The sequence below is a fragment of the Oncorhynchus tshawytscha genome, linkage group LG18 (genome assembly GCF_018296145.1).
Source record: "Oncorhynchus tshawytscha isolate Ot180627B linkage group LG18, Otsh_v2.0, whole genome shotgun sequence".
Lineage (NCBI taxonomy): Eukaryota > Metazoa > Chordata > Actinopteri > Salmoniformes > Salmonidae > Oncorhynchus > Oncorhynchus tshawytscha.
This window is the reverse complement of record NC_056446.1, coordinates 14,893,110-14,916,350: the sequence shown is the minus strand read 5'-3', so window position 1 is coordinate 14,916,350 and position 23,241 is coordinate 14,893,110. Positions and strand designations below refer to the sequence as shown.

The 23,241-nt window shown below is 42.4% G+C and overlaps 1 protein-coding gene across 2 annotated transcripts in view; it reads right to left on the bottom strand.

The window, feature by feature from the left end:
• LOC112217565 (A-kinase anchor protein 7) overlaps positions 1-17,678 on the bottom strand; it is a 59,586-nt gene extending 41,908 nt beyond the window's left edge. The window contains exons 1-8 of one of the 2 annotated variants that reach the window (XM_024377943.2): positions 17,398-17,678; positions 16,985-17,167; positions 15,765-15,905; positions 15,162-15,310; positions 12,218-12,354; positions 11,394-11,554; positions 10,671-10,783; positions 8,924-9,071 (exon numbers count right to left, since the gene is read on the bottom strand). In XM_024377943.2, the coding sequence (XP_024233711.1) occupies positions 8,924-9,071; positions 10,671-10,783; positions 11,394-11,554; positions 12,218-12,354; positions 15,162-15,310; positions 15,765-15,905; positions 16,985-17,147 (1,012 nt within the window). In that variant the 5' untranslated portion in view covers positions 17,148-17,167; positions 17,398-17,678. Of the gene's footprint in view, positions 1-8,923; positions 9,072-10,670; positions 10,784-11,393; positions 11,555-12,217; positions 12,355-15,161; positions 15,311-15,764; positions 15,906-16,984 lie in introns of both variants that reach the window. The other variant, XM_024377942.2, reaches the window with a different exon arrangement.
• Positions 17,679-23,241: the final 5,563 nt, after the last annotated feature.

Genomic DNA, 23,241 nt, shown 5'->3' with positions numbered 1-23,241 from the left:
GGAATTTGAAATGACTTATACTTTTAGGTTTACTTTTTATACTCAAAGTATATTTGAGCAATTTCATATACTTTTGATACTTAAGTATATTTACAACCAAATAACTTCAAACTTTTCCTCAAGTAGTATTTTACAGGGTGGTATTCACTTTTACTTGAATCATTTTCTTTTAAGGTATCTTTACTTTCACTCAAGTGTGCCAATTGAGTACTTTTTCACCACTTCTTGTTAAGACTATCTTGTTAAACTTACTTGTTAAACTTACCCTCAGGTTCAGTTTTCCTCCCAAGCTCTGGAGTAAATCAAGTTGTGCCTAATTCATCTTGGATCCCATTCTTCAACTCCTTCACACTATGTGTAACATTTGTGTGAGCTAGCCAGGAGAAGATTCTACAAGCAAGTAAAAGGTAGAACCACCTCCTAAGAGACTAGGATCAATTTAACATTAGAGAAAGCGCCAGAACAACATCAACACAAAAGAGGGTCAAATGTAGAACATAAATGAAGTGAGTGCCTTCCTACACCAACTGGAACAGCCTCAACTCATTGTAGTGTGCAACTATTTGAAATGTGTTGGTCCTGCTGAAGGAGGTTTGTTAAATAAAACCAGATAGTCTTATCCAGGTGATTGAAAGGGCATTAAATGACATTGAGGACAGGGAATGTGAGTACCTGAGAGGCGTCCTCTAATCCATGCAAGAAATGAGAGGAGTAGAGAGAAAGAGGTATAATAGTCCCTGATCACAGCCGCCTTGCTGACCTCGAGACACATTATGTCCTGTTACAAAGAGTCCAGGAGGAAAAAGTGGAGAGCCTTGGAGGAAGAGATCAGATGCCTCCGTGAGATGGCCACACCCCCCCAGGCATGGAAGAGAAGTACAGACCACACCACACCACATCTCAGCACCACATCATACCCCAGTACCCGAGGTCACTAAGAATAGATGGGAATTTAGGAGAAGTGGGACAGAGAGACAACCTGTCATACACCAGTGGGTTGATGCTGTTTATACTAAAAACCAACCTAAATGGGCATTATAAAGAAGAGAGCTTACCTGACATATCACAAACTATTGAATGTGTCAGAGTCAGCCCAGACCTTCGAGCTGAAAGAGAAGCTACTGTGGAAGTCCACAGACAGGGATGAGGAGGACTACAGCCACAACCTGTTCCAGCAGAAGTTCCTCCGTGCCATCGAAACTGGACTTCTAAGTGATGCCAAGGATGAGTGAGCCACCACCACAGTCGTAGAGAGGTTACATCCAGGGTCCACATATCACATCCGAAACCCACCAGCTGAGGTCCCACGTCTGGGAGATGAGGAAGGTGTTCCTGGCAGCAATGGAGGCCACCACTCAACCATCACAGGGAGGAAGGTGCACTACTCAGCCATCACCAGGGGAAAGATACACCTCTCCTTCAGCCCAGAGGGGAAGATCTACCACACAGACCAGCCAGAGACCACGGGGATGTGCGGCGTGTCAAGAGGCACACACAGGTGAGCAGTGCTACCACTTTCTGCTGCGGTGAGGAATGGGATGCTGAGAAAGGATCAACAGTAGCTCCAGATCACGTGTCCCACCTAGAGCCAGACTCCCCAACCACAAGAGACACACAGCACCAGCACAAAAAACAGCAACGACAACAGCAACCAGGTAGACTAAACACACCACTCACCACTAAAAGCCACAACAACAGCTCCAATCCTGAGTCTATATGAACTATGTGGTGACAGGGCACAAAACACAGCTCATCAATCTGATTGGAAGGTAATGTCTAGTCAGCTGCAAGCTTGATGAAATCACAGTAGAGGCCCTGTGGGACAACAGAGCTCAAGCAAGCATCATCAATGAAGCCTGGAGGAAGAAACACCTCCCCCACACCACCCTCCGACCCATTGAAGAGCTGTTGGGGCCCGGAACACTGACGGGACTAGCAGCCTATCAGACGGAAATCCCCTTCACTGGCTAGATGAGGTACAGTTCAAACTGAGCAGCGAGACAATGGAAGCCACCACAGCTCCCATCCTCATGTCATACCACCCAAGTGGGGCAGAGAACCCCATTTTTGGATTCAACATTATTGAGGAGGTGGTGAAGGCTCGCAGCACCGGTCACAACACAGACACCATTCAAACAGTACATCACTCACAGCCAAGACTGCACAGATGGTGTTGAAGCTCATCCTGGTGAGAACAGGCTGCAGGAGGATCTTCTTGTCTGCCAACAAAGTCATAACCATCCGTTTACCTGCACATGTAGGAGCCAAGTTCAAAGGCCAAGATATATTATTCACACCCAGTGAACTACACACCCTCCCCCACAGCTTGGAAGTGACTGAGGGGCTGGTGAAGACTAAAACACTTGGGAACACTTGTCACTATTCCCATCGCGAACACCAACAACCATCCCATCTCACTCAACCAGTGCATAATCCTAGGCCACCTCCTGACAGTGAAAATTGTGTTTCCTGTTGACAATGACACCCAAGCAAAGTGTTTTTTCTGTCAACGTAGCCCAAGGGAGTCCAGAACAGCAGAGAGAGAGAAACATCAACAAAGTGGAAAGCAACCGACCAAATTGGTACCCTCCAGTCAATGTGGACCACCTGACAGAGGAAGAGTGAGAGAGATGTTGCATAAAGCCTTAGCATATGATGTTGACATCAGTTGTATCCCATCTCTGGACATGTACATCGCCCTGAAAGACCCTACACCAGTGCAGAGGACTTACATCTCCAAGCCACTCCATGCTGAGGTAAAAGAGTATCTCCAGGACCTGCTAAACAAAGGTTAGGTAACCCAGTCAAGGTTACCATAACCCTCCCCAGTGGTGTGTGTGAGGACGAAGGATGGAAGCCTGAGGCTCTGCTGTGAGCTCAACAACAAATCTGTTCCTGATCAACACACAATCCCCAGAATACAAGACATGCTCGACTCACTGAGTGGCAGCTCATGGTTTTCCATCCTCGACCAGGGAAAGGCCTACCATCACGGGTTCCTAGATCCTGAAAGTCATCCACTGACAGCTTTCATCACCCCTTGGGGTCTTCTTCAGTGGGTCAAGATACCTTTTGGCCTCAGCCCAGCTTCTGCAGAGTTCCAGAGAAGCATGGAAGAATGTCTATCCGGCCTCAGACACACCGACTGCCAGCCCTACTTGGATGACGACCTGGTCCACCTGTTAAGTTCTCCACGTGAGAGTAAAATCTTCAGGAAGAACATCAGGTTCTTGGGGTAGATGGTGAGTGGAGATGGATACACTATGGACCCCAAAGACAACTCCCCAGTAAATCCCTTAAAGAGAGGAAATCAGACAGTGGGAGAACTGAGAAAAATACTGGACTTCCTCTGCTACTACAGGCCATACATCCCAGACTTCTCCAAAGTAGCCAAGCCACTGTATGCCCTACTAGCCACCCCGGACACTCCACAGAAACCCATTCTAGCCTCAGGAAAAGGAGAAAGAGCACAAAGAACAACATCCAAAAGCCTTCACATACTCCCATCAACTGGAACTCTGACCATCAGGAAATCCTAAACAAGCTGATAGGTGGTGCGGAGGGGCAATCTATCCTAGGTTATCCAGACATGACATAACCCTTCTTACAGCTGCTTCACAAGATGGACTGGGAGCTGTCCTCTATCAGCGACAAGGGGAAAGGATGGATGTCGTACGGCTCACAGATATTGACACCACCAGATAAGTTCTTAGCTCTTTCAGGGACTACTTCTACCATGCCTCTTCCTTCGTTGTCTACACAGACAAGAACCCACTTATGTCCTCACCACAGCCAAGCTGAACGCAGCTGGGTTGCAGAAAATAATTTGAGAACCAGCTGCTCACAAGGTTAAATGAACTGAGTGGAGTATGTGGATCCCACACCACCCCTTATCACCTTGAAGGGAATGGTCAGGTCGAGAGGTTCAACAAGACGCTGCTCCGAATGTTGAGAACCCTGAATGAAGAGACAAATACGGACTGGAAAACCTCATTTAACAAGGTAGTGCATGTCTACAATTGCACATGCTCAGACGTAATCTTTCTATCTTCTGTTTGGAAGGTCCCCAAGACTCTGCATCGACCTGCGATTCGACCTCAAAGTCAATGGCAGAAAATGAATTTACCAGGACTATATCACAAACTAGCAGGAGAGAATGAAAGAGGCATACAACATCGCTGAAAAGGAAGCCACAAAAGGGTCTGAGAGAAAAGTCATTACAACAGGAAGGTCCATGGTCAGGAGCTACAACCTGGAGACAGTCCTTGTGAAAAACCTGTCTGAAAGAGGAAGGCCAGGCAAACTAAGGTTGTACTGGGAGGATCAAGTCCATATAGTCCTTCAAAAGGAAACACCCCGAGAGTCCGGTGTATGAGGTGAAACGAGATAATGGACAAGGAGGAAAAAGGGTGCTCCACAGAAAACTCCTGCCCTGTGACCGCCTTCATTTGGAGAAAACCGAGGAGACCACATGCCCAGGTACAAACACATCAAAGACAACACCCAAACCCCCTCCCATAGACCCAAACAAACAGGCAGAGCATAATTCTGACAGTAACTCCGATGACTATGAACGGAGATATGCCCTGCCCAGTCGCCACAGATCCAACTCTGGAGTGGAGAACACCGCTATGGATCCAGAAGCTGAAAGTCGCTGGCTCTCCTGCCCACTTGCCCCCTACACACCACATGTCCCCTTGCACATCACATTCCCCCTGCAATGCACCACATTCTCCCTGACACATGGAGAGGTCTGTGTGAAGGAATCTGGTGAGGAGTGTGGGGCCAGAGAGTAACTCTGACAAGAACTGCCAGTATACTCTTAAGCTCCACTGAAGAGGAACATGAGAGTCTGATGTGTGTAGCCTATGTAAACAGAATGTGATTTTGTTGGCCAAAAAGATATCGGTTTAGTAAGGGAGATGAGGTATGGTTACCTTAAACTTCTAAATTTGAATTTATTATGGATCCCCATGAGCTCTTCCTGGGGTCCAGCAAAATTAAGGCAGTATATACATTTAAAAAAAACATCACATTCACAAATCTCCCAACACACGGTGTGCCCTCAGGCCCCTACTCCACCACTACAGTACAACATCTATGTTGTCGTGTGTGTGTGTATGCATGTGTCCGTTTAAAAAAAAATCTAATTTTACTGCTTGCATCAGTTACTTGATGTGGAATAGAGTTCCATGTAGTCATAGCTCTATGTAGTACTGTGCGCCTCCCATAGTCTGTTCTGGACTTGGGGACTGTGAAGAGACCTCGTGGCATGTTGTGTGGGGTATGCATGGGTGTCCAAGCTGTGCGCCAGTAGTCCAAACAGACAGCTCGGTGCATTCAACATGTCAATACCTCTCATAAATACAAGGAGTGATGAAGTCAATCTCTCCTACACTTTGAGCCAGGAGAGATTGGCATTCATATTATTAATATTAGCTATCTGTGTACATCCAAGGGCCAGCCATGCTGCCCTGTTCTGAGCCAATTGCAATTTTCCTACTCCCTTTTTCTGGCACCTGACCACACAACAGAATAGTAGTCCAGGTACGACAAAACTAGGGCCTGTAGGACCTGCCTTGTTGATAGTGCTGTTAAGAAGGTAGAGCAGTGCTTTATTATAGACAGACTTCTCCCCATCTTAGCTACTGTTGTATAAATCTGTTTTGACCATGACAGTTTACAATCCAGGGTTACTCCAAGCAGTTTAGTCACCTCAACTTTCTCAATTTCCACATGGTTTATTACAAGATTTAGTTGAGGTTTAGGGTTTAGTGAATGATTTGAACCAAATACAATGCTTTTAGTTAGAAAGATTTAAGACTAACTTATTCCTTGCAACCCAATCTGAAACTAACTGCAGCTCTTTGTTAGGTGTTGCAGTCATTTCAGTAGCTGACATGTATAGTGTTGAGTCATCCACATACATAACCACACTGGCTTTACTTAAAGTGGCATGGCATGTCATCAGTAAATACTTTTTTTTTTAAAGTAAGGGGCCTAGACAGCTGCCCTGGGGAAATCGTGATTCTACCTGGCTTTTGTTGGAGCCTTCCATTAAAGAACACCCTCTGTGTTCTGTTAGACAAGTAACTCTTTATCCACAATATAGCAGGGGGTGTAAAGCCATAACACATACGTTTTTCCAGCAGCAGACTATGATCGATGTCAAAAGCCACACGGAAGTCTTACAAAACATTTTTCACAATCTTGAAAAAAAGTGCTGTGCTTGTTAAATGTCCTTCCCTATAAGCATGCTGAAAAGTTTGTTGTCCATTTGTTTACTGTAAAATAGCATTGTATCTGGTCAAACACCATTTTTTGGCTTACAGGCTGATTGGTAGGCTAATTTGAGCCAGTAAAAGGGGCTTTACTATTTTTAGGTAGAGGAATTACTTTTGCTTCCCTTCAAGAACTTGGGGCTACACACTTTCTAGTAGGCTTAAATTGAAAATATGTCAAATAGGAGTGGCAATATCGTCCACTATTATCCTCAGTAATTTTCCATCCAAGTTGTCAGACCCCGGTGGCTTGTCATTGTAGATAGACAACAATAATTTTTTCACCTCTTCCCCACTCACTTTACAGAATTCAAAATTATAATGCTTGTCTTTTATAATTTGGTTAGATAAACTGGTATGTGTAATGTCAGCATATTGTTGCTGGCATGTCATGCCTAAGTTTGCCACTGAAAAAAATCCTTAAAGTAGTTGGCAATATCAGTTGGTTTTATGATGAATGACCCATAAGACTCAATGAATGACGGAGCCGAGTTTGCATTTTTCCCCAAAATATAATTTAAGGTGCTCCAAAGCTTTTTACTATCATTCTTCATGTCATTTAACTTTGTTTCATAGTGTAGTTTCTTCTTTTTATTCAGTTTAGTCACATGATTTCTCAATTTGTAATACATTTTTTAAATCGGTTGTGCAGCCAGACTTATTTGCCATTCCTTTTGCCTCATCCCTCTCAACCATACAATTGTTCAATTCCTCATCAATCCAAGGGGATTTAACCATTTTTAATAGTCATTTTCTTAATGGGTGCATGCTTATTAGTAACTGGAATAAGTAATTTCATAAATTAGTCAAGTGCAGCGTCTGTTTGCTCCTCATTACACACTAGTAAAGATGTGATCAATACATGTTGATGATTTCATTCCTGTGCTGTCTGTAACTACCCTGGTAGGTTGACTGATAACCTGAACCAGGTTGCAGGCACTGGTTACAATTTGAAGCTTTTTCTTGAGTGGGCAGCTAAATGAAAATATGCACAAGTCTTTTGGATAATGTGCCAAGAATGTGGGTCCATTCCCTTTCAAGTGTTTAATGATATTCCAGGAGATACAGACTTACGTTTTAGTGTTGAATATCTGGAGACATTTTACATTTTTAAGTAGGGGAGGGTGAAATATGACTATTTATCCATTTTGGCATGTATTGAGCAATTATTGTGCAGTACCAGTATGGCCACTCTTGTTTTAATGTTGTGGTTGCTTCTTCTATGGTGGGCTTGTGCTGTGGCAGTTGAGAGTAGTTTGCCAACTGAGTCAACAGCAAAGACAGAGGCACCAACATAAAATACATACATTTCCTTTATTTTAAAAGGTATGCGAGTGGCAAAGACACTATTTAAAAGAGTAATGTTTCCGTAGTATGTTTGTTATATTGTTATGTAGCATTTATGTTCTAATGAACTTGTGAAAGTCCGCTAGATAATTTAGCCGTAGCAACACTAGCTTCCCTAGCCAGCTAGCAATCTAGCAAAATGAGATTCATTATATTGTCATGTTGATGACTGTATAATTATATTGTATTTTAATATATACTGAACAAAAATATAAACCCAACATGTAAAGTGTTGGTCCCATGTTTCATGAGCTGAAATAAATGATCCCAGAAATGTTACATATGCACAAAAAGCTTTTCTCTCAAATGTTGTGCACAAATGTGCTTACCCAGTAAGTGAGCATTTTTCCATTGCCAAGATAATCCATCCATCTGACAGGTATGGTATATCAAGAAGCTGATTAAACAGCATTACCATTACACAGCTGCACTTTGTGTTGGGGACAATAAAAGGCTACTCTAAAATGTGCAGTTTTGTCACACAACGGAATGCCACAGATGTCTCAAGTTGAGGGAGCGTGCAATTGGCATGTTGACAGCAGGAATATGCACGGCCCCATGTCACAAGGATCTGTACACAATTCCTGGAAGCTGAAAATGTCCCAGTCCTTCCATGGCCTGCATACTCTCCAGACATGTCACCCATTGAGCATGTTTGGGATGCTGTTGACTGACGTGTATGACATCATGTTCCAGTTCCCGCCAATATCCAGCGACTTCGCACAGACATTGAAGAGGAGTGGTACAACATTCCACAGGCCACAATCAACAGCATTATCAAATCTATGCGAAGGAGATGGTGTTGCGCTGCATGAGGCAAATAGTGGTCACACCAGATACTGACAGGGTTTCTGATCCACGCCCCTACCTTTTTTTAAGGCATCTGTGACCAACAGATGCATATCTGTATTTCCAGTCATGTGAAATCCATAGATTAGGGCCTAATGAATTTATTTAAATTGTTGGATTTCCTTATATGAACTGTAACTCTGTAAAATCTTTTAAATTGTTGTATGTGAGGTTTGTATTTCTGTTCAGTGTATATACTGAATTTATATTTGTATTGTTATTACTTTTATCTATGAAATGGCAGTTGAGAGACGTTTGCCAAGTGAGTCAACAACAAGATGGAGGAACCAACATAAATATATTTCTTATCTTTATTTTGAAGGTCTTGGCTCCCTTTCTTCAACTCCACCACACTATATGTGTAACAATGTCAATAATGCTGAGAGCAGATGAGAATTTCAGTCATAATAAAAAATATTTTAAAAAGCCTCACGGTGTCTACTCACCGAATGTAACGGAGGCCTCTTGGTGGTAGTATCCATCTGGGGTCTTTTTCTTCAACATTGAGCAGAGGTCCAGCCTGATCACCCTCTCGTCTCCAAAATGATGCTGAGCGTAGTCAGAGTACAGCTCAGGGTCCAGCTTCTTCACACCCTGGGAGAGAACACAGACATACACAGAGACATGGGGATGTGCTCGCTGTCATGTCTGACCAGATATGGATGTTCTTGAACACACCCATCCACCCTGACCCCACACAGGATCACGTGCACGCACAGGAGGAACACGTAGGAAACGTGTCATCCACCACCAACAAACAGATTAAGCCGGCAGCTCTCATTTTTCCCTCCAACCCCCAGGTCAAATCCTCATCCCTCCTGCTAGACCAGAACATCTACTAATATCTATCTACTGCCATAACTCTCGGTCACTTGGCCACGATGGCAAGCATAACCCTCGGTCACTTGGCCACGATGGCAAGCATAACCCTCTGTCACTTGGCCACGATGGCAACCATAACCCTCGGTCACTTGGCCACGATGGCAAGCATAACCCTCGGTCACTTGGCCACGATGGCAACCATAACCCTCTGTCACTGGCCACGATGGCAAGGCAACATAACCCTCGGTCACTTGGCCACGATGGCAACCATAACCCTCGGTCACTTGGCCACGATGGCAACCATAACCCTCGGTCACTTGGCCACGATGGCAACCATAACCCTCGGTCACTTGGCCACGATGGCAACCATAACCCTCGGTCACTTGGCCACGATGGCAACCATAACCCTCGGTCACTTGGCCACGATGGCAACCATAACCCTCGGTCACTTGGCCACGATGGCAACCCCTCGGTCACTTGGCCACGATGGCAACCCCCTCGGTCACGGCCATGGCAACCATAACCATCGGTCACGATGGCAACCATAACCATCGGTCACTTGGCCACGATGGCAACCATAACCCTCGGTCACGATGGCAACCATAACCATCGGTCACGATGGCAACCATAACCATCGGTCACGATGGCAACCATAACCATCGGTCACGATGGCAACCATAACCATCGGTCACGATGGCAACCATAACCATCGGTCACGATGGCAACCATAACCATCGGTCACGATGGCAACCATAACCATCGGTCACGATGGCAACCATAACCATCGGTCACTTGGCCACGATGGCAACCATGTCAAATAGTGGACCGCTGTTACAAATATACATTCTCTCAAAATGAACATTTAACGGGCCTGCTTCCTTCCACGTGACAGTGACGTAGACTAAAGATATTGTACGCCATTTATAAGCTCAACAGCATTCACAGGAATAACCTTTCCTCATTTTGTATCACTGTATTATAATAGGGTATGATAATTCATACGCTCCACAACTACTGATTTTCATTCCCAAGTCTAGAATGATCATGCAGAGACTTATTTCATGATAACACATTATTATAATCAATGACATTAAGACTCCAGACAGCCAGATTTAAGTCAATCAAGATTATACGAGCCAGAATAGAAATGTACACCTAGCTGTGAATGACTCAGCGTCACTACCCTCCACACATTTCATCGTCTTACCTACGCACCCAGATAAGGTATCCCTCAAAGGCAGAGAAGCTTGTCAGTCTGAAAGGAGAGTGAAGCTGCCCTAGACCTCCACACAGCAGTGTTGTTTGTCTGTCTGAGTCGGTGTTGTTCTCAATGCATGCCATTCCAGAGTGATGAGGAGTGATGAGGCTCACCTGACTGCGTAGCTTAGGAGCTTTGGACAGTTTCATGAAGGTAAGGTGGGGCTTGAACGCTTTGCCGTCGCCGGACGAGAGGCCTTTCTCCTCAAATGCTTTCCTCACAACCCCTGGAGCGAATGACCACAGAGACAGAGAGAGAGGTTGATGGGAATAACAACAGCAGAGCCATTTGCAATGCAGGACAGCGAGGGAGAGAGCAACTTTAGCCCAGGATGGTGTAAGATAAAGAGATAATCAATAGGAGGAGAGAAGAGGAGAGGGCGGGTGTATAGCGGTTAGTGGAAGTACAGGACTGGGCAGGACAGCTGCTGATAACATAATCCGTTAGTGTCTGTATTTAGGAAAGCTTGCGCCATCTAAAAAAAACTGTTTCATTGGAAACAGTAAGAAATATCTAAAAATAAAAAAATAAATAATACCAATATCAGATTTTGCTAAAGAGAGAAAAAAAAGCTAAACATTAAATATTATTTTATGAAAAATGGGTAAACAAAACTGTGCTGAGGGCTGACCCTTGGAAATCCTCATACATAACAGATGTATCCTGAATTGGCATCCCAGCTCACATCTGTATACGACTAACATATAGCTAAGCAAGGCATGGTGAATGACGTCAAAGATTACGCACACGGGAGAGAAGCAGAGGGAGGAGGAGGATGGGGGAAAAAAAGGGCAGAGTGGGTGGGGCAGCAGTAGCCGACTAGCAGTAGCACCCACCTGTGATCTGGGCCAGCGTGGCGAGGTGTTCTCCCTGAGCCAGCTCTACGAACGCCACCTCATTCCTGAAGTGTCCGATGCCGTGGAAGGGCAGGATGAGCTCCCGCCCCCGCAGCAGGTCCCGCAGCGCTGCCTTCATTTGGGCCACTGCACACACCGCCCTGCAGTCAGCACAGCACAACAGCCAGATCAAACCCATGGCATTAATCCCCTCTACATCCTCTCTCCATCCTCTTGCTCTTCCCACCACACCATGCTCACACAGTAGCCACTCAGGCTAATACATCATTCATCCCTGCAGTTTTTAGTGATGCAAAATTAAATTGCCTGGGATGTATACACAGTCAGATCTATAGCCATTTGTTTATCAGAGGGAGATAGTAGGCCTATAGATTCAGTGGTTATAGAGGTTAAAAAAAAGAGGACATTGTTACCTGCATTGTGTTTTACTGTATGTTTGATTTGTATTATTATTTTAACCTATTGACAAATTATAGATGAATCAATATCGTCGCTACAACATTTTTATTTATTAAGGATCCCCATTAGCTCTTCCTGGGGTCCAAACAAATGAAGGCAAAATTATGAAACAGATTACACCACTACATATCTACAATACAACATGTATAATACCACCATACATACGTGTGTGTGTGTGTAGAGTGTGCGTGTATGTCTCCTCACAGTTCGCATTGTTCCAAAAGGTGTCGTTTTATCAGTTTTATTAATAAAATGCGTAGGACATAGAAACAGACAGAATTATTCTACTACAATCCCGATCAAACACGGTGGCTATCTGGTTGAAATCAGCTGCAGACACTCACAAGTTGACTTCCTCTTGACTGGCCAAGTGAGTCACCAGCAGCGTGATGTGAAGACTGCCCACAGGCACCAGAGCCCGTGTGAGTCTGGAGTCTCTCTGCATCACTAGGGCCTGCACCACCCCCACACCTTCACTGATCTGCACAAGTAGAACATGCCATTCACCCTCCTGCCATCCAGCATTTATATATAATAACCAGAGAACCTCCCACATACAAATCAATCAAATGTATTTATAAAGCCATTCTTAAATCATCTGATGTCAAAAAGTACTGTACAGAAACGCAGCCAAAACCCCCAAACAGCAAGCAATGCAGGTGTAGAAGCACGGTGGCTAGGAAAAACTCCCTAGAAAGGCCAGAACCTAGGAAGAAACCTAGAAAGGAACCAGGCTACGAGGGGTGGCCAGTCCTCTTCTGGCTGTACCACCCCTTCCCCGTGGGCTTGAAAGCAAAGAAAGTACCAAAGTCTAAATAAATATACATAATTGGTTTGTATGTGTGGGGCTTTAGCTGAGATTGTTCTTTACTTCCAGGGCTCAATTGTTCCTTGCCTAGCACCATTCATTCTCACTGTTGATAATTCTAATGTTATAACTTCTAAATGGTTAAAAAGTAGGGTGGTTGCCATCTCAGAGCAACATTTGTCTGCGCAGCAGTGCTGTCTGCCAGCAGTAATCCTGTCTGATTGATGGAGAGATTCAAGGGGCATCGTTAAGTAACATAATAGATTCAAAGCATTGAATATTTAAATTCATGCTCTTCGAAATGCATTTCAGTCTGAGGTCCTGAGCACTCTGGAGCAGGTTTTCATCAAGGATCTCTGGTTCTTTGCTCCGTTCATCTTTCCCTCGATCCTGACTAGTCTCCCAGTCCCTACCGCTGAAAAACATCCCCACAGCATGATGCTGCAACCACCATGCTTCACTGTAGGGATGGTGCCAGGTTTCCTCCAGACGTGACGCTTGGCATTCAGGCCAAAGTGTTCAATCTTGGTTTCATCAGACCAGAGAACCTTGTTTCTCATGGTCTGAGAGTCTTTAGGCTCCTGTTGGCAAACTCCAAGCGGGCTGTCATGTGCCTTTTACTGAGGAGTGGCTTCCATCTGGCCATTCTACCATAAAGGTCTGATTGGTGGAGTACTGCAGACATGGTTGTCATTCTGGAAGGTTCTTCCATCTCCACTGAGGAACTCTTGAGCTCTGTCAGAGTGACCGTCACCTCCCTGACCAAGGCCCTTCTCCCCCGATTGCGCAGGAGGGCAGGTCGGCCAGCTCCAGGAAGAGTCCTGGTGGTTTCAAACTTCTACCTTTTAAGAATGATGGAGGCCAGTATTCTTGGGGACCTTCAATGCTGCAGACATTTTTGGTACCCGTCCCCAGATCTGTGCCTAAAGAAAATCCTGTCTCTGAGCTCTACGGACAATTCCTAGAACCTCAGGGCTTGTTTTTTCTCTGACATCCACTGTCAACTGTGGGACCTTATATAGACAGGTGTGTGCCTTTCCAAATCATGTGCAATCAATTGAATTTACCAATCAAGTTGTATAAAATATTTAAAGGATGATTAGTGGAAACAGGATGCATCCGAGCTCAATTTCAAGTCTCATAGCAAAGGTCTGAATACTTATGTAAATAAGGAATTTCTGTTTTTTTATTTGTAATAAATTTGCAAACATTTCTAAAAACCTGTTTTTACTTTGTCATTATGCGATATGATGTGTAGATTGATGAGGGGGAAAATTATTTAGTCCATTTTAGAATAAGGCTGTAACGTAACAGAATTTGAAAAAGTCAAGGGGTCTGAATACTCTGAGTGTACTGTAAACTTTTGAAACTGCACTATGAATTTAAATCCAATAGCCAGAAGCAGGAGCCATGGGACGCATTGAACTAGAGAAATTCAGGTTAAAGTAACTGGGATATCATTCCATATACTGAGGTCGGAGTAAATTGATTTGAGCGTTCTGTTAAAGTTTCTGGCAATGGTTTTATCCATGGAAGGAAATATATCTACTCCCAAATATTTAAAATGGGAAACAATTAGGATTCCATAAGTAGAGATGGAGTCCTCCATCGGGGGCTTGAGAGGCAATAGAGCTGATTTGGTTAGATTAATCTTATAGCTTGAGATGAAGCTGAATGTATCTATGATCTTAAATGTATTTTGGAGCGACTGAGAAACAATGTCTAGATATAGTAAAATATTGTCAGCATATAACGAGATCTGTAGATTTTAGGGAAATTGGTGTTATTTCCTTCGATTGATGAATTACCTGGCCAGAGGTTCCATGGATATAAGAATAGCAAAGGCGAAATTGGATCGCCTTGTCTGCTGCATCGAGTGATTCTGAATGGAGCAGAGCAGATATTGCCTGTTATAACTATGGCTAGGGGATTGGCATATAGTATTTCAATCATATTAATGAAATTGGAGCCAATTCCCATATGTTCCAAGACAGACCAGAGATATGACCATTCTAGTCTATCGAAAGCTTTTTCTGCGTCGAGAGATAATACAGCCCAAGGAGCTGTTGTTTCTGATGAAGCATCTAAGATATAATAGTCGACAGAGGTTATACGAGGACAAACGCTTTTTAACAAACGCACAAAGTTGCGTAAGTCTCGAGATGGGACGACAACATTTAAAAAAAAAACAGTATAACATTGTGTTAATCAAAGATATTATTATTTTTATTAAACCTTTATTTAACTAGGCAAGTCAGTTAAGAACAAATTCTTATTTACAATGACGGCCTACCCCAGCCAAACCCTATTGCCTTTGATCAACACAGATGTTAAACTGTTTTCTATGTAGCAGTTGTTTTGTGATCACATGCTGTATGTATTCTAAATATAGTGAGTTTATATGGACACACTATATAGAGAAATACCCCAAAATAAAATAAAAATGAATTTTTCAACAAAAATATATCACTAAATTGTACCTTGGGATTTGTGATGGGTATTGAAACAAAGTAGTTTGGGCGTTGTGTTTCCTTCTTCTTCTTCTTTGTATCTGCATCATCTTCACTTTCTACCCGACCACTTGCACCTCTCTTTCGTTTATTTTTCAATTTGGCCTCTGGCTTGGTAACTGGGGGAAATGTAACACAATGATATTAGTGTTGTACAAGAGACAAATGTGTGATTCCGTTATTCTGTAGTTGGATTTGACTGCCCTCCTGTAAAACCAACTGCCAGTCAAGTCAACAATGCATTATTCATCGCCAGTAGGCAGCTGGAGAAAATTTGAATGCAAGGGCAGCTGCGGTACAAGGAAGATCCTTGCATCAATTGGCAACTACAAATAACCAGTCATTATAGACTTACAGAGTCGGTGCCGCTAGTCAAATTTCTGCTCTCCTACTCGCCCAGCCAGTTAAAATGGAAAGAAACCATCAACTGGTCACACTATGGGAACTACTGAGCACATCCTCTCAATGAAGGTATGTTACAACTAACTGTGTTATATTAGCCTGGATATGTTGATTTGAGTTTGCCTGGAATCAACTGCAAAACAAATAATATGGCATAGACGGTTTACTTACAGCCGAGGTCCTTCCATATTGCTGTACTTGCAAATGGAAGTTCGGACATAAGATTGTCAGAACGTTCAGATGACTTAGACTTCTGTTTCCTTCCACGTGGCTTCTTGGGTCTCTTCTTGATCCTCTTCACTATTTCATGTTCTGAGGAACAAGGGGGAGATGATGACAGCATGTGGAAGGCTAAGATGGATCCTTCCTTCAATACCTCAGACATACTTTTCAAGAAAAAGGCTCTCCAAGTATCTGGATGAATGTAATTAATGTTTGTAGCTAGTGAATATAAGCTATTCATTGGAAGTAGTTGAGCAACTGCAAAACCTGATCGTTGTACAATTTATGGTCTGACTAGACAGATTGTGTGTGTGTGTGTGTGTGTGTGTGACTCCACCCCATCCACTGTTCTGCATCGGGGCAATTCCACAGTAACAGAATTACACTGAGACACAGATATTTCACTTAAAAAATGTAAACCAAACAAAAACTATTGATTTCAAAGTTATAAAATATATAACTTTATGCACAAGGACAATTTTTAACAAGTTCCACAGAAACTTTTATAAAAACACATTTACAGGAATAACACTGCAGATACAAAGTTCTGGTTCCAGAATAATACTGAGGGAGATTTTACCATAATTCTGTTAACAAAAAGTTTCCAGTAAAACATGTTTTATTTACTGTCTAATAGTGATTGTGCATAGAGTTCTGTGGTCATTGTGCATAGAGTTCAATGGTTTGTTAATCTTCAAAATCAATGGTTTTTGTTTGGAGTCTCTGTCATTTTGTTACCATGGAATTGAATTTTTATTTTTTTTAACCTTTATTTAACTAGGCAAGTCAGTTAAGAACAAATTCTTATTTTCAATGACATCCTAGGAACAGTGGGTTAACTGCCTGTTTTGACAACAGCAAGCATGTAAACAGAAAGCTAGAAGGTCAGACATCTTGTGAGAGTGACGATACTATAATTCTGATATTAGGCCATGACACTGGCCACCACTAAGACAGTACATAATAACAACAACATACTGTACTTGGATGAAAACAAAGGGGCTTCTGTCTGTTTGCGCAACATGTCATCCAATAAATTACTGTGGGATGCACTGTCAAGAAGAGTACTTTCTTACAATTCTCTAATCATCATTTATGAGTTTTTAATTTCAGTGATGATACATGTAATCAAAACAAGCACAACAGAGGGTAGGATAAATATTTCTCACCAGGGGCAATGAGCTCCTTCACATTGCAATGCAAGTGACTCTCCTCAGCAGCAACTGGATCGGTTGATGCACCATGTGCAGGTGACAGCAGGTGGTCGTTGCCATGTTCAATGCTGTTTGTCTCAAGCTCGACAGCATAATCAGTCCCGGTGACCGGCTGCATTTCAATGAAGTTTACCTGACCTTGAGGTAACACAGACACGTAGCAACTGTTTTGACGAGCTTTGATCAAATTCAGCGAGGCACCTTGTGCAGTTCGCACATTGATGTTTTCAGCTACAAGCACTCTTTGAAGCAGACAAATCCCTCTCAATGATTTAAAGAACTGAGGTCCTAGCATGAAAACCTAAACGAGATTCACCAGTTAGCTAGCTACATATTTATAGAATTTGTGCGCAAGACAGCTTACTCACATGTGATCAGGCCATGGGATTCAGTCTTACGTGCTAGCTAACTTTAGCTAGCGCCTGCCACCTGTTGAAATAAGTCAAATTCAAGTTAACGTTAGCTCGCTAACTAGCTCTAACCTCGATAGCATGGCTACGACAGCAGACCGGCTGACTTAAAGGAGCATGTGCCTGGACAAACGTGTCACTCACTCATTCGAAAATAGTAATGTGTTGCTTACGGCTAGCATAGCTAGCTAACATGGTTCGCTACACATGTAAACACAGGACTACGGATGCTCAAAAGGATCAAATTACATACGCTAATGACAAAAACTAAAGTTAACGTTGTCATATGACATTCTCGTGCTCAACGCGACAGTTTTGGAACATCATGGTAATGTTACCTTTTGTGTTTGTTTGTCTGTAAACGACTATTAAATCAGCTGTTTACTCTTCAGAATAAAAACAAACATCAATACAGATGTAGTGATGTTGATTAGTAACACACTTTGTATTTGACACTGTTACTGAAACAATGTTTCACTTTCTTCTAACTGATACAGTAACGTTAGCAAGTGATAATAGGGTGAGGTCATATTACAATATTGTACAGGTAACTTATTTACGAAATAATACGTTTCCTTCGACAGCTAAATTCAGAGCACTCATTTCTCTCACTAAATGCTGAGAGTTGTCCGTCACTTGTCTGTGCCTGAAAACTGCTACTTTCTAAAAACAAATAGCCAGCAACAGGTGGTGATATAGTATCAGTTAATGCGCTATTGCCTCAGTTAGACTAGGCCACAGAGGACCCCAGGACATGGTTTGTAACGCACACATGCTGTGTAGGTGGCGTGGTGAACAAAATAGATCAGAGCTCTAACTATCTGAGTACTGTTTATCTCTTCTCTTCATGTATATAATAACTGAGGGGAAAAGACTCATCAAATCAATACACACCTTCTTGTATTTGTGTTAGTGACAGTTATCAGCTTTGTAATTTCAGCCATGTATTGCCTCTTGTAAAATAACACAGAAGTCACATACATTGAGGTGATCCTGAAGGACAGATCTCTCAACAAGGCAGTAGTTTGTCATCATATAACATTGAGTCCAATTCACCTGCTGAAGCTTATGCAGTATTGAAATGACATTAAAAACATTCATTTAATTTCTGTTCAAACTCCATGAGAAGAGAAGAAGTACACCACACTCCTTCCTTGTTCACCATCCTCTCCTCAGGTAACACCTGTATTGTTTGCGGAACAAACAGTGCCTTGAAAGTGTAAGGTTCACATATGTGCTTGTCTCTGCCTTTCACGCCTTTGTTTGTGTTGTAACTGTAAACCACTGGATTTGGTTTCAGGTTGTGGGGGAGATATCTGCCATCACAGAAAGGGAACAGGTGTAATAGCAGGACCAGTTTGGCGACTTGTTCTTGAACTAAACAGAAGCAGACAGGTGAATGCATGGAATGTCTCTCCCCACCTTACCCCTTGTGCCCATGTCACTTGTAGTACAGTCTCTGAGGTGAGTAAGAATTTGAAATGCCTATATTTGCTTAAAGTTCCTTCCTCCAAGATATGTGACATGGGGTGCAGTGTTACACAACAGCAACCATTCATAGAACCACCATTTACATGTAAATTGTAGCCATGTAAAATCAAGACTTATTTTTACACTGAAGTATTCTTGGAATGTACAACGTAATATCAAAGATGTGTAATTGATTGCGGTATGTGCGGAATGTCAGCCATTAAGGGCATATGCATGCCGTCATGAAACAGATTATAATGTGGAGGATTAAAATTAATGGACTTTTAGTCATTCCATCAGCTCCACTGTCATGCACCTGTACATGACAGTCATCCTGCGTCATGGAGGGTATTACATGAAAAGGTTATGAAGAGAGCAGTTGCTGTTGTCTCAATAATCAGTCAAACAATGACAGTGGAGCTGCTGCTTTAAAAACGTAGAGGATTTTGAACCAGGCTGCCTGTGTTCAAGGCTCAGCCCCAAGGTAGCATCGAGAGGATTTACTTGCACACAGTGTGTGACAGTCACTGCTCCAAGTACTTCTTCTTTCTCCCTCTTAATCCACTGTTGACTTTAACACTAGTCATCCTCATTGGTCAGCAGTAAGGAGAACTAGCGGATACTCTATTTTCATCCCATTGGAATTTGCTTCATTGAAGGCAAACCTGGACCTAGCTCTTCTACCACAGGTGATGTTAACCTAGAGCAACCTCTTTGCCAACAAAAAGTGAGCAGCCAGGATATCTTTTAATGCAGTTTTTAATGCATTTAATATCTACAGCACAGGCCAGATGGTGAATTGTGAATTCTTCTAACTAATCCCTTTGGGTAAATCTGCATAGCCACCATGTTCCGGGATTTGACAAGAAACAACAACCCTGGGTGGTTAAGAGAGAACAGTTTGATTCCCTGGTAGTATCACTGTACATATCATGCTAATCAACTGGAACTAGGATTTATCTGTCGTTAATCTGTAATTGAGAATCAGTGGTTTAAACAGGAACAACACTATTGAGGTATATAATTTCTCTTTTACTTCTGGTTTTAAATTCTACATGGGTGTGGTCTTGTTTCATACCTCTGACAGCATGTACAACTATTAAATTAATACAAGATGGGCATAATTTTCCCTTTGTCTTTGTTTTGCACCCGTATTTCTTGGGATGTATCGGTGGACCTGGCTGTCATCTGGGATCATGTTCATCTTCTGCTGGTGAGTTGGATGTTACTTTTACCTTGATGTGTGAAGAAAGACGGAATATGGATAGTTCAATGAATTCAAACTTTATTTGCCACATGCGCCAAATACAACAAGTGTAGACTTTACCGTGAAATGCTTACTTACAAGCCCTTAACCAACAGTGCAGCTCAAGAAGAAAATATTTACCAAGTAGGCTAAAATGAAAAGTAATACACTGACTCGATATCGGGCACCGTTACCGAGTCAGTATGCAGAGGTACAGGCTAGTTGAGGTAATCTGTACATGTAGGTGGGGGCGAAGTGACTATGCATAGGTAACAAACAAACAGCGAGTAGCAGCAGTGTAGAAGGGGGGTCAATGTATATTGTGCGTGGTGATTTTTATGAGTCTAATGGCTTTGGGTTAGAAGCTGAGGAGCCTGTTGGTCCTAGACTTGGCGCTCCGGTGCCGCTTGCCGTGCGGTAGCAGAGAAAGCAGTCTATAACTTGGGTGACTGGAGTCTCTGACAATTTTATGGGCTTCCCTCTGACACCGCTTATTATATAGGTCCTGGATGGCAGGAAGCTTGGCCCCAGTGATGTACTGGGTCGTTTGCACTACCCTCTGTAGCGCCTTACGGTCAGATGCCGAGCAGTTGCCATACCAGGCGATGATGCAACCAGTCAGGATGCTCTCGATGGTGTAGCTGTAGAACCTTTTGAGGATCTGGGGGCCCATGCCAAATCTTTTCAGTCTCCAGAGTGGGAAAAGGTTTTGTTGTGCCCTCTTCACGACTGTCTCGGTATGTTTGGACCATGATAGTTAGTTGGAACATGGAACATGAAACTCTTGACCCGCTCCACTACAGCCCCGTCGATGTTAATGGGGGCATGTTCGGCCTGCCTTTTCCTGGAGTCCACGATCAGCTCCTTTGTCTTGCTCACATTGAGGGAGAGGTTGTTGTCCTGGCACCACACTACCAGGTTCTCTGACATCCTCCCATAGGCCGTCTCATTGTTGTCGGTGATCAGGTTTACCACTGTTGTGTTGTCAGCAAACTTAATGTTGGTGTTGGAGTCGTGTTTGGCCACGCAGTCGTGGGTCAACATGCAATGTATCAAGAACTGCATATTTGGCTATTTTTCTTTGCATTTGTGCTTTATTAATCCTATTTGAAATTGACCTTTCAAAACCTTTTGACCAAAAGAATTTGCTCTTTAAAATGTGATTCCTCAGTCTATTTTATGTGTTATTTGGTTGGCTGAAATTTCATCATGGTTTGATGTTTCAGATGTTGGCTTTTTGACATGACCCTATCACAGGAGTGTTGTGAGGGACCCTTTAGACCTCTGTAACACAGTCCTATTATGAGTTACAACTAGAGGTTGACCGATTAATCAGCATGGCCGATTAATTAGGGCCGATATTCACGTTATTACAATCGGTAAATCGGCCTTTTTGGATGCTGATTACATTGAAATCCAGGAGGAGACTGCATGGCAGGCTGCCCACCTTTACGTGAGTGCAGCATCAAAAGGACCTTGTGGATGCAAGGAGCCAAGGTAAGCTGCTAGCTAGCATTAAACTTGTTTTATAAAAAACAATCAAACTACACATGGTTGATGATATTACTAGGTTAACTACCTTGTTCTGCATTGCATATAATCAATGCGGTGTCTGTTAATTTATCATTGAATCATAGCCTACTTCAACTTTGCCAAGCGGGTGATGATTTAACAAAAGCGCATTGATGTTTATGTACCAAAACATAAACATCAATGCCTTTCTTAAAATCAATACACAATTATATATTTTTTAACCTGCATATGTAGTTCAAATAAATTCATGTTAGAAGGCAATATTAACTGGGAAATTGTGTCACTTCTCTTGCATTCAGTGCAAGCAGAGTCAGGGTATAATGCAGCAGTTTGGGCCGCCTGGCTCGTTCCGAACTGTGTGAAGACCATTTCTTCCTAACAAAGACTAATTAATTTGCCAGAATTTTACATAATTATATAACCTTAAAGGTTGTGCAATGCAACGGCAATATTTAGACTTAGGGTTGCCACCCGTTTGATAAAATACTGAACGGTTCCGTATTTCACTGAAAGAATAAACGTTTTGTTTTCGAAATTATAGTTTCCGGATTTCACCATATTAATGACCAAAGGCTTGTTTTATTATATTGTAATTAAGTATATGATTTGATATTTGATAGAGCAGTCTGACTGAGCGGTGGTAGGCAGCAGCAGGCTCGTAAGCATGCATTCAAACAGCACTTTACTGTGTTTGCCAGCAGCTCTCAGCAATGTTTGAAGCACAGTGCTTCAAGCCTATCAACTCGAGAGATTAGGCTGGCAATACTAAAGTGCCTATAAGAACATCCATTAGTCAAAGGTATATGAAATACAAATGGTATAGAGAGAAATAGTCCTATAATTCCTATAATAACTACAACCTAAAACTTCTTGACTGGGAAAATTTAAGACTCATGTTAAAAGGAATCACCATCAATCAACCGATATGTTCTCATGTTCTGAGCAAAGAACTTAAACGTTAGCTTTTTTACATGGCACATATTGCACTTGAACTTTCTTCTCCAACACTGTGTTTTTGCATTATTTAAACCAAATTGAACATGATTCATTACTTATTTGAGACTAAATTGATTTGATCATATTACATTAAAATAAGTGTTCATTGTTCATTCAGTATTGTTGTAATTGTCATTATTACAAATATATAAAAACTGTCCGACTTAATCGGTATTGGCTTTTTTGGGTCCTCCAATAAATCAGTATTGGTGTTGAAAAATTCTTTATTAGCATTTTGCATCATCATGATGATGTGGCCAGTGACACTTTGCTTCTCTTATCTTGAAAAGTTGACTGCTGACATGCAAAATATTTTGGGACTGTATCAACTGTGGGCTAATGCATTTTTTGGTAGAGTGGTTTTCCTTTTAATGTTCCCTGTGCAGTAAATATAAGTAGTCTAGTATAATCACTAGACTATATATATATATATATATATACACACACCATATACATGCTCACACGCACTACATTGACACTCACACACACATTCACATACTGACACCACACACACACTTTTACTCTCATATACTGCTGCTACTCTGTTCTTTATTTTA